Below are 12,532 nucleotides of genomic sequence, written 5' to 3'. Positions count from 1 at the left end.
TCTTAATTGGACGGTAACACATCAAATATTATACTCACTTCAATAATAATTCTAGCTATTAATTAACTTTTGTATATTGTACTGATAAATGAAAATTATTAGAATATATAATTCTGGGAAGTGTTATCCAAGGGACATGTTTAAGCATGATGGATTATATAATTATTGTCATTGGTGAAAAGAAGCACTATTGTTTTACACTTTGATAAACTCCAATTTGAGGGAATCTCCAATTTTTTTAGTGGGGAATATTTTTTTGGACTGCCTTTCTCGTAATACTTTTTACCTTTGTGCAATTTCCTATCAACGGTCAATTGAAAGAGCAATTATTCTTGTGTGTTCATTATTCTTCCATTGAAAACATTAAATTAGTACAAACATAATTATTACTAATTAGATAGGCAAAATAATTAGTGGACAATGTCTTTACTTTCTCAAATATTTTCTACTGTTGTCTTTTTTTGAACGGCCTATAAACTTTATGGGAGCATTTGTTCTTTCTATTATTATTATTATTTAAAGTAATTAAAAGGTAAATTATCATGATAAGAAGATATTTTAGTTTTCAAAAAGCTTTTTGACTAATCAGGAATTAGTAAAGTAAATCAAATTACACGGTTAACTTTTCAAAGATATTTCCATCTTTCACATTAATTTTCTTGTTGGATTTGTTGTTGCTAGCAGTTACTCTTTTTGTTGAAATGACATTTGAAACAGAGAATTTAATAAAGATATTTCCATTTCTTTTCCAAAAAAATTTCAGCCACAAAAGGCACTTGGAGGAAAATGAGTGGTCAGTCCATATGAATTTTTTGTTTCAGCAAGCCTCGTGATACCGATCCACGAGGCTTGCTAAAACAAAAAATTCATATTGACTCGTGATATCGATTCAATCACCTTAACCATTCATTATTCAATTCAATAAATATCTTTTAACTTGTTTCAAATTATAAATATTAATTAAAATAATTTAAATTTTGTGTTCAATTAAATAACAGCATATCAAGTAGGACAGGAAGAGCAGTAATCAAGTACTATATGTTTAAAAAAATATCCTCACTAGTTGCTTCCATACCAAAGAGGATGATTACAAGATATACCCCACCTTACAATCTAATAGCAGAAGATGGTATAATTGTTATTTATTTTTTTTGGCCTAATGAAAGCTGTCAAGATAAGCTTAGCAAATTTATCAGCCAATGGCGAAAATAAGTGTGGCTGCTCTTCATTCAGCACTCACATTGCACAAGAGTACTACGCACTAAAAAACAACAATTAAATGAAGGTCAATACAAATACTTTGGGACGATGATTAGCCACTGAAAATTGACAGAAAATACCCGAGTTAAGGTGATAAGTTGCGGAGCCACCTTGTGGTTAAGAGTTCAGCAAAAAATTATACTATTTAGATGATTAAAATAATATATTTTTTTATATATATATATAGTAAATGTCGAACCTTTTTTAACTAATTTATATGTCTATATCTTCAAATTTTGAACTCCTTAATTAAAATGTTGTCTCCGCCGCTGAAGTTGATGCGCTCAGAAAATATCCTTTTGGCCAAGTTGGGCACTAAACAATGTCAGAAAAACAAAAAGTGGCCATCTTTTTTATGAAAATAAGGACCCCTAGCATCTATAGTAGCTTCTTCACTCTTTTTCAGTGGTACCACACATTTCACCTTTTCTATACATTCCCATGCCACCATCCAAATCTTTAATTTCCCTGTTAAATATGATTTAAATAAGCTTCGGAATTCTGGGAAACACTCTCTAAATCTCGCACTGAGGCTAGCCACACATTAGCAAGATATTTAGAACAACAATAAAGTGACGAATTAAGAGAACTGTTTTTCGATGTTTCCATAGTGATCAGATTCATGGAAGTAATATAATCTCCCCAGTATATTGTATCCCAATATCCAGCGATAAGCCACCTTGACAAACAATTGAGTTGATGAACTGAAGATATACAATTCCATTGATGATACTAATATATACACTGCTAGAGAAACTATGACTTCCACCTATTTGCTGAACTAAAGAGACTCATTTCTTTTAGACTTTAGTGAATCTAAGAAACTAAGTGATGCTTGTATTTAAGTTAAGATGTGAAGTTCAATTGTCCTTCAATTCTAATACAAAGTTTCTTCCCGAGTTTAAGCTTCAAGTTTCTTCCCGAGTTTAAGCTTCTAGTTCAATCAACATTGGAGAAGTTAACAACTACTCCTTGTAGTATTCTGAATGTCTAGTTGAGTTGAACTGCAATTACTTGGTGCTTGTTCATCCTTAAATAAGGATGGTCCCGGGAATATAAGAGAAGACACCTCTTTTGTATAGGATAATCAAAGGAAGTGGAAAAGCAGCAGTAATTCTTTGGTATGCAGGTGGATACTGATGAACGAAAAAAGTTGGAAGAAACAAAGGAATCGTAAAAGCATAACTGCATCATATCGGCACATATTCGTGTCAGAGAGTGATCAATGGACAAACTCAATAATATTATTATGCTCATCTAGCCATTGGATAAAAAGGATTCAACTGACTACTTGAGGATTTCTATCTGATATGAAAACTTCTAATGCTTCTGTCGTCATTGCAACAGCTAATCCAGCTAAGCCGTATCCAGATCCAAGTTCAATGACTCTTTTCTGCCTTAAAATGTCCAATAGATGTGTAACTCAGATCACTTTTAGGTGTAAGAAAAAAAAATGGCATTCAACTTGTCATAGAACACATCTAAAACCTGAACATGTATGTATGCGCGTGACATGCAGTAGTAAGCAAGGACTTCCTCAGACGGTCATTGACCTATTCAATAAGAAAGTCTCTAAATTAGGATAGATTGGCAACAATATAACAACAGCAACTACACGTCAGTACCAAGCTAATTGAGTCGGTTACATGAATCCTCACTATCCATTAGCAACAATCAAAGAAAATATTAGATTAGACCTTTTATAATTTATGTTGATGAAACTGAATGTGCAATCTCTAGCACAATTAGCAAAGCATACTTTAATTTATAGTAGAGGTCCTAGAGGAAACCTGATTCTTCAAATAAATAGCAAAAACATTACAGCCTGAATTTTCAATGATACTACGTCATCCTACTTTTTTTGTATTTCCCAGACTCATATTTCACCAAATTCTTCAGAAATATGAAAATAAAACAAGGGTACCGAAGAATTTAGACCCTCAAAATCATTTAGACAGTAATATGAGATAGGAGTAGTAAAAGCTAACTACTAGACATGGTGTTACACCTAGAGGAGAAAATAAATTGAACTATTGAGGAAAATTGGCAAGTATAATATAGTTCTCTTTTTTCGTACTTGAAACAGATTCATCAACAATGAAAATATTATATGAATAAATTTACAATATTGTTTGTTGTCCCAGAAGCAGTTTTCACTTCATCACAGGAGGTGGAGGAACAGTGGAAGCAATCCAAGTTTTATTTTCACAGAGAATTTTCTTGAGTCATGATTTTCTGGCACAAGTTTGTGACATCTTGTGCTCGTCATAAAACTTGACATAGAGTCCTCCTGTTCTTGCTGCTAATGACATGTCCAGTAGAAACCCATCGACACAAGCAAGAGCCATGGTCACAAACAAAAGTCTTGTAACAATGGGGAGAGACATGACCAGACGAACTATGTAGAGGGAACCATGGCCATACCACTTGTCCTGCAGAAAATCCGTCTAAGAAATAGGACACCCGTCAACCACAATCCCTTTCGCAGTTGGACAAGAAGCCAAAGGGCATGTATCTGTATGACTTCCCCATCACTGAAGGCTAACATGCTCCTTTCCTAAGCACAAGTACAACAATACACCCATGAATGCTAATCCGGCATCTAATGCCTCAGATAAAACATAATTGTGACGACTCCCCCAACTCTTGTCGTATCGATATACAACATATCCTGAAAAAAATGCAATGATGATCCAACTGTTGTAGTTGACAGCAGTAGCAGGTGGCATTTTAATTATTCCGGCTAATACCACAGGCACTGAAATCAATCTAATCCATTGATGGTTTGGGAAAGCTTTCTGTAACAGCCAAACGAACACAGGAGCTACAGCGCCAATTAGAAAAAACCAATTTGTGGCTGAGTAATAGCCATCCAAAAATCCTCTGTGACCCAATCAGACCCCAGACTACTGAGGCATCATAGAATACATGATCAGTTGGGCATGTCCATGGACTGTCTTGAGGAAGCAGAGTCCTATCGCAAATATTTGAGACAGTGTCCATTAGCCACTATGCTGTTCCCAGATGCGCAAATGCTTATATTAAGGTCCAAACTACCTGATAAATAGTCCAAAAAGAAAAAACAGATTTGGGACAGGTCTTTATAGTTAGTTATACCCCTAAAATTTGGATAACACCTTTGCAGACCAAGCTTTTCAATTTGCTGAATTTTTGCCAAAAGATATAAAAACTAACCTGAGCCATGAACATTCCCCTAGGGGGAATCTTCATATAATGTCCAAGTTTTACGTCTTAATACTGATATAACCATACACCTTCAAGCACATATTAGCAACTGGATATCCTGGATAAAAGTATCCCATTATGTACCCCGTGATCACATTCAAACCAGGTGTCTGAGCAACAAAGATCGTGGAACATCAGAGTTGCCAAATGAGTAGAGCAATCAATTCACAACGCTGACACCAAGCTATAATTTTAACTAAATCCTACAGTAAGTCTTTGGACGAAAACTGTAGGTATTGATGATTTCAAGCTGCTATTTTACTGAACTGTAAACATGGGCTTACTTGGTCTGTGGTAGCAGTAATGACTCCAATCGGAAGGGTGAAAAAGAAGGCAAGGCCACATGCTAATAAAACACCCCCACCATGGTAATTGAAGCTGGTTTTGTAATATTCACATACAAATACAGTTGCTGCAATATTTATTAGTAGTATAATCGTGAATCACCATTCAGGAACTTGCTGGTATTTTCTCATGAGCTTCGTGTGCACGTCAATTTTCTTCTCCTGTAAAGCAGACTTGCTGAGATGCCATAGATCCCTGCACCACTATAACTAGTCAACTGATGTTTCACTTTTGGATACTAAAGTGTCTAATCCGAAAACTATTGTCAAGTTAAAATAACTTTTAATGAATTTTACCCACTATAACTGTAAAGTATGCAGCATACCGTCCATGAAAGAGGAAGACATGAACAAGCGTGGCAGTGAGGCAGGCAAAGCTGAATCCATAAGTCAGTAAAAGGATAATGCTGAGATAAAGACGACCCTCATGGTCATACTTCTCTAAATCAATGTGAAAGTTAGGGTCAATGATGATTGAAATGTTGTACTCGAGTCTTGACCGTTTTCTTTAAACATGCCATCCGAGAATATTGGAAAATTCTTGGCCTTATAAACATTGAACCAGTACATAAGAGGTGTAACAACATACATAAGGAGAAAATAACCAACAGCAATGTTTGCAGTAGCAAACCATGGGCTAGCTAGCGGGCTTCCAATATAGGAGGATATGCTGGACCAGTCGAGCCCAATGGCGCCTACTCCAAGACCATGAAGCCCTGAACCCAACTGTTGGACTAGGACATAGGAAGGGAACAACGAACACAGCCAAGAAAGGGAACTTAACATTGGAAAAAGGTAACCTGGAAAGATATAGTAACCAAAGCTGCAGATAAAGGCAATGAGGAAAAATTGATTTCTTGTCAATCCATTCTTGGCTCTCTCTTCTTTATCATGAAGGGCCCTGACATTGGAAGGAAAAATCTTAAAGCAGTGGTAAGATGTAGGAGTATTAAAAAAAAAAAAAAAATCAGAGGCCAATTAATGTAGCATGTCCGCAACTGATTCAACCGAAACCAGCATTTATTATATATGTCTATATAAAAATTACTAACTAAATTATGATATCTAAATCCAAAATGTAATAGGTTAATACTTAATACCATAATGCATGTATAACAATGCATGAATGTATATATTATTATACGAAATAAAGCGTGGAATAAGAATGTATAGACTCATAATACATGAATTAAAATTTGAAAATGACAAAGTAGCACTTTTAAGTTTGAAATTGGGGACGGGGAAGGGGAAATAGGGGAGGGGATAAAGGACAGCCGGACAGGGGAAGGGAAAACAAGGAGGGACGGAGAATCTAAACCTTTATCAATAAGATGAAAATTTAAATAGTTTCAACTGAGCTACAAAAATTTAGCACAAAATTAACCCTTATAATATAAGTAAGAATTCTTTTATCTTATTTAAATAGTAAACAAGTATTTTAAAGTATACATTTATACTAATTTGTAATATATTAAACTAAACATTTTATAAAAAATAATTTGGGCATAACTCATCTCTTTATACCTAATTCTCACATTACTAACGCGCCTAATTAATTTTCATATTATTAATCTCTACCTAACTAATTTGTCAACATTACTAATTCCTACCTGCTTGTCTCTAAAACCAAAAAAAACTCTTTTATTTGGCAGCGGGTTAGAATTATGCAGGTATTAATGAGGAAAAATTACTAGAAAAAATACTTTTAATAAATAATTACTGATTTTAGCGATACTTTTTATTTATTACCATTTATAGCAATATATAACAATATTATGATATATTTACTATGTATTAAAAGTGAATTATGCATGCAATATAAATGTATTATAAGTGTATTAAAGTATGTGATAAATAAATTATCCATGAATAAAACTTGTATTATATGAGTTTTATAAATTATTTTCGTTAATATGTATTAAAATTGTATTATAAGTGTTCAATGAAAAAAATTATTATTGCTATAAATGGTAAATATTTTTTTAACTAGTATATGTAAATTTCCCTATCGATTTTGTGTCATTGTCGAAGTTTGCCTACCCAATTTTGGTGGGCTCTACAATATGGCCCATTTGCTCCTTGTCCAATACTTGGAAACTCTACAGCCTACGCGCACGAATCATAGTGCTAGAAAACAACCGACGGCGCCTCATCACCCAAAATCCACTGGCTTTTCTGTTCCATTTTGCCAATTAATTTTCATTCTCAAAAGTCAAAACAATCGAAAACGCCAATAGATCTCCTTTGATTCAGCAGCAACCACTGAAGTCAAAAGTTTCACTTTCAAAAAAAACTTCTATAAAGTACTACTTCCATTTATTGTCATGGCTAGTCAAGTCGGATACATTAGAAAAAAATTCTTAATACTCACAATTTTTCGTTCAATTAATTATGGGTAATGTTTTCCGGAATGGTATTATATCTCTTCTTGTTGTTCTGCTTCTGTTCTGTAGCTCAGGAGCAGAGGTTGTTACAGTAGATGTTCATGCAGCTCGTCAACTCATCCGATCTGGACACCGTTATCTTGATGTTAGGTAAAAAAATTAACACAAAATTTAGATCTTCAAATGTTGTTAGGCTCAAGATACATTTCTGAAGCCCAACTCAATTTATGATTTACCCATATAAAACTTCATCATAAATTGTCCATGCAGCAAATGTCTAGTCTTGTTAGACTCCTTATAAGCTAACTTTTGGATTGAGTTAAGCTGAAGATCTATTTGTTGAGAAATATGTATTTTCTGATATTATTTTCATTTCATATTGAACAGGACAGAAGAAGAATTCAAGAAAGGGCATGTAGAGAACTCTTTGAATATTCCCTATATGTTAAATGCTCCCCAAGGTCTCTCTTTTCTTATTCGTTCTTTTGTATGGGTCTTAATTTTCCTGTAATAATTACGTACTAATAAATGATGTTTCTATATTTGGTTCTTTCAGGTATGGTGAAGAATCCAAAATTTATGGAGCAGGTATCTTCAGCATGTGACAAGGAAGAAAAGCTAATTGTGGTAAATTCATAATTTGGGATTCTTCATTTTGAATTCCCACAGAAACAACATAACGTGTCGATTTAGAATTTGATAAACGTTTTTGTTAGTTATATACTGTAATTTGATGGTAAACTTTCTGTTGTGAAGGGATGTAAAAGTGGTGTGAGGTCCCTGTATGCAACTACTGATCTTCTTACTGCTGTAAGTTGAATACAATCTCTCTCTTGTCTTAATTCTTACTAACTTTTCAATTTTGCTACTGTTTCTGCTTAAGAACGTTATTGTAAAATTATTTATACAATTACTATATTCGAATTAATACTGAAAGAATTATAACATAAACAAGATGAGATTATGAAATTGGCAGGAATTCAAGCATGCCAGCAACATGGGAGGGGGGTATCAAGCTTGGGTGGAGAATGGATTTGCTGTGAACAAATCACAAGATGAGCTTTGATCACCTTAATCTTAGTCTTCAAATAATCAATTTCTTAATCAACCACGAAAGAATAAATTGTTCATTAGAATGTATTTTCTGTATTTCTCGCTCAATTTTAGGACTATGGGACTTTTATCTTTTCCCTTTGTACAAACATCGAGGTTTAAATTTGTTACTCTCTCCGTTCTATATTAAATGAATTTTTGAGAGATTTTTTAATGGATGTTTAAAACTTTTTTCATATTTGTCCTTTTGTTTATTGAAATTTTATATTTTCTAGGAGATAATTACACTACTTACAAAATTATATTTATGATTTTACAAAGAACAATAGTAAAAAAATATGATTCAAATTATATCCTTGAATATTTTTCTTAATATATTTATATTGGCTCACAAATTTATTTAATATGAAACGGAGAGAGTACTAGCTAGTTATATCGTTTTTAAAACTATTGACTCTTATTTATTAGACTCGATCCTATTTCTTTTACTCCGTCTGTGGGCTATTAACGGTGTAAAAAAGAAGGAAAACGATGTCAGAAGTTGTCCGCCGATAAAAGAAAAGAAATTAATCAGGATTTGGTCTTGGTCCAGCTTACTTCTCTACATTAGATAAGCCCTTAGGCGGATTCAGAATTCGAAAACAACAGTAGCACCATAAAGATAGATGAACAGTATTTTGTCAATTAAAAACGAAAAATGATATAGCAGACCAGACAACCTCAGGTTGCACATCTGCACTCAAATGACTCAATAAATCTGTTTGAAGGATTCTTTTAAAATATAATATAATAGTTCTTTACAAAATATATAAATATATATATATATATACATAAGAGATGCACGTGCCCTCCAATCCACTGGGCCGCGATGAGAAATGAGTTACATGTAAACAAAAGAACTGTACAAAGCCTGATTTTGACATCTACATTTTTCATATTGCGGTCACTCTACGTAGTAATTACTAGAGACAACAGTTGCACATAAATGAGAAACCAATCGACACAGACGAAAGAAAGGTTACTGCTGAATAATTAAAAATAGGACGGCTAGCTAGGAGATCGTTGGATATTTTCATATTACTGGCAGCTGGCAAAGAGAATTATAGATTTAGAGTAAGATGTTAGATCAAATATTTAAGAAAAAAAATACTGTTGATACTTTAAGTTTTCAGTAGTAGTACAAAATTGCTTTTAGAAGCTGAATTTTCTTTTTACTTCTCTCCCAAAACAGTTTTTAAAACGTGGACATAACTCCAACTACTAAAGAGATAATTACACTGGTAATTTGATCATTTTAATTATCAACAAAATAAATATTTTGTGTATTTTTATGTATATTTGGTATATATTCATGTATACTTAGTATATATTTTATGTATAGAATATAACATAATGTATATTCGGTATATAACTCATGTATAAGTAAATCTATATTATATAGTCAGTCTATACTTTCTATGACTTTTTATGACCTTTGACAGGCTATATTATATAATCACTGTATATTTCCTATGATATTTGATTATTTTTTATGTAAATAAAATATAATTATATTTGTTGTATATAAATTAATTAATGGAAAAATTACCAAATTACACACTTTATATTCCTATATTTTCAATTATTCCCTAACATTTGTAAAAAAATTCAAAAATCCTTCTTCTGATACATAAGAATGATGCTGATACATCATGATTTTATACATAAGTCATTTTTATGATACATCGCTAGTTGATACAAACCAAACACAAAATACATTTAATAGTAGAAATAAATTATAATTAAATTTTTTCACTATAAAATTTAAGTAAAATACATTTAATGTATTATATATATTTGAAATTGGCCCTTTTATAAATTTTCAACTGCCAAATGGGCCCTCTTGAATGTAGGCTTAAATTATTGTTAGTGAAATAGTGCCATGATTAATTTGTGTACATTTGCAACTATTTTAATGTAGTTAAATTTCGCTGGCACATAAGTGAGCTAACTTTATTCATTTTTATTTATATGGAGTATGCGTCTAGTGGTGCTTTTAACTTAGATATACATCTTAATAAATTTATTTTCATTCCTACTTTTTTTAACCTACTTTTGATTAAATAATACCTATTGATTACATAAAAATCTATATACCTAAACATGGAGAAATTTGGATTTTTTAAAATATATTTTATTAATTATGTGAAATATAACTTATTTGGACTTAGATAATTATATCACTTAAATGGATCGACAGAATAATATTTTTGTCCATATTTAACTGCCACAACTAAAATAAACATATAGCGTCAGAACCAGCAAGACCCACACGCATGTGGGATCTTCGGATAGTATGTCACACTTCCTAAAAATGACAAGGATAGATTCCTGTGGAACAAAAAATGCTAGTAATTGATTTCTTTGATCTGTTCAGGATTTGCCGAAGCCAATATTGTGTTGGTGGGATTTGGGAGGTAATAATAATTTCGTAAAATTAATCGAAATACATGCAAGTTGATTTAGATATTAGAGTTATTTGAGGGGACAAATTGATAAGGTAAAATTTCAAATAGCCAATTCATGTTTAACACCAAGAACAAGAACAATACCAGATAATATTTTTTTTTTATTCAATTACTTACTCATTTATTTTGTCATATATTAGTTGTTTATTTTCTTCTTTACACGCTTTTAAGAAATTATAAATAAGATGGATAGTTTTATTAATTTACCCTTGATCTACTCCTTTGGAAAAGAAACTTTTTGAAACTTATAAACTTGGTTAAGCTTTCAAAAAATATTAATGGTAAGGGTAAAATGAAAAAAAAAAAAAATTGTTTTGATTTGGTAAATTAACAAGTACTCTGTCTATTCCATATTAAGTGAATTTTTGAGGAATTTTTCATTGTTCAAAATAATTGAATTGTTCAAAGTTCAAGATAGATGTTTGAAATTTTTTTCATATTTGCGCTTTCATTTATTGAAGTTTTATATTTTCTATGAGATAAATCACACTACTTGCAAAGTTATATTTATGATTTTACGAAGGACAATAGTGGAAAGTATGATTCAAATTATGTCCTTAAATGTTTTCTTAATATGTGTACATTGTCTCACAAATTCACTTAATATGAAATGGATGGAGTAATTTGGAGTAACTATTTATTATAAGGTGGATAACTTATATGGGATGAAGGGAGTATGAAATTATGGCCATTACGAAACTTTGAGGTTGAAATAAGAAACTTGATGCTGCGTTAGCCGTGTATTCAGTTTTAGTATCATTCTTTTCGAAGAAATATTTAGCACAAAGGTTGACCTGTGACACCTTGAGAAGGCTGATGCAGTTAAAGGTTGGTTGTGTATATGTTGTATGATGCATTGTGTTACTCCATCCTTGGACATAGAAACCAACCTCGCCAACAATACGACAACTCTTTAGTCAGTTAATTACAAAAAAGAACATTTTATTTTAAGGTCTAATATAAGACTAGGTCAATCTTGGCGACAACACTAATAAAGTTGGCAAAAACACATTTAAAATTTGAAGTTTTTGATTCCTACAACATCTTAAATTAATAATATGCATACAATTTATAAATCAATTTATATATGGGGTTTGAATAAAATTAGTTGATGAAGGTTGACTAGGTCAGATTCATTTTGTAAAACTACACTGAATATGTTGTTATTATAATTTGACTGGGCACATAATTTAAGAAATATATGAAACTTTGATATATTCCAAAGCTTCACTTTAAAATAAATGAATTTTTAAATAGAAAAGTACATCCGTTTTTAGACTTTTTGCTAAATAAGTAGGATCTGGCATGAGCAAAATATCGGTAGCGTTATTAAAATCTTTGTCAAATAAGAAAATTCCTTATTTCTTTTAAGGGCATCTCCAACCGTAGCACCAAATTTGGTGCTAAAAGAATCTTTTTTTTTCTCTTTATTATTACATTATTATTTCTTATTTCATTTATATTTTCTTATTTCGTAAAACAAAATTCTTTCTAAAAAACATTCACTATCATATTGTTTCAAATTATAGTCGTTTAATATAAAATTATTTTATATCATAATTTTTTAAATAATATAAATTGCTAACAAATATTACATATTATACATAATAATGGATAACACAAATAAAAGTGAAAACATTAACGAAATATAATTAAATAAACATTACACAATTGAAAATTTTATTTTAAGTTCTACATGAATTTCAGCGTTCAAGATCACTACGGTGCTCCCATAAAT

The 12,532-nt window shown here is 31.6% G+C and overlaps 1 protein-coding gene and 1 pseudogene across 1 annotated transcript; one reads left to right on the top strand and one right to left on the bottom strand.

Moving 5' to 3' along the window:
• Nucleotides 1-3,624: 3,624 nt before the first annotated feature.
• On the bottom strand, nt 3,625-5,828 carry LOC129872710 (oligopeptide transporter 7-like; annotated as a pseudogene).
• A 1,346-nt stretch (nt 5,829-7,174) lies between these two features.
• Nucleotides 7,175-8,501, top strand: LOC129873813 (thiosulfate sulfurtransferase 18-like). The gene is made up of 5 exons (XM_055949002.1): nt 7,175-7,384; nt 7,622-7,695; nt 7,791-7,861; nt 7,991-8,044; nt 8,211-8,501. The coding sequence occupies exons 1-5, from the start codon at nt 7,242-7,244 to the stop codon at nt 8,298-8,300; spliced, it is 432 nt and encodes a 143-aa protein (XP_055804977.1). The 5' UTR covers nt 7,175-7,241; the 3' UTR covers nt 8,301-8,501.
• Nucleotides 8,502-12,532: the final 4,031 nt, after the last annotated feature.

The sequence above is a fragment of the Solanum dulcamara genome, chromosome 11 (genome assembly GCF_947179165.1).
Source record: "Solanum dulcamara chromosome 11, daSolDulc1.2, whole genome shotgun sequence".
Taxonomy (NCBI): Eukaryota; Viridiplantae; Streptophyta; class Magnoliopsida; order Solanales; family Solanaceae; genus Solanum; species Solanum dulcamara.
Note: the sequence above shows the minus strand (reverse complement) of the source record. Positions and strands in the feature narration are given on the sequence as shown.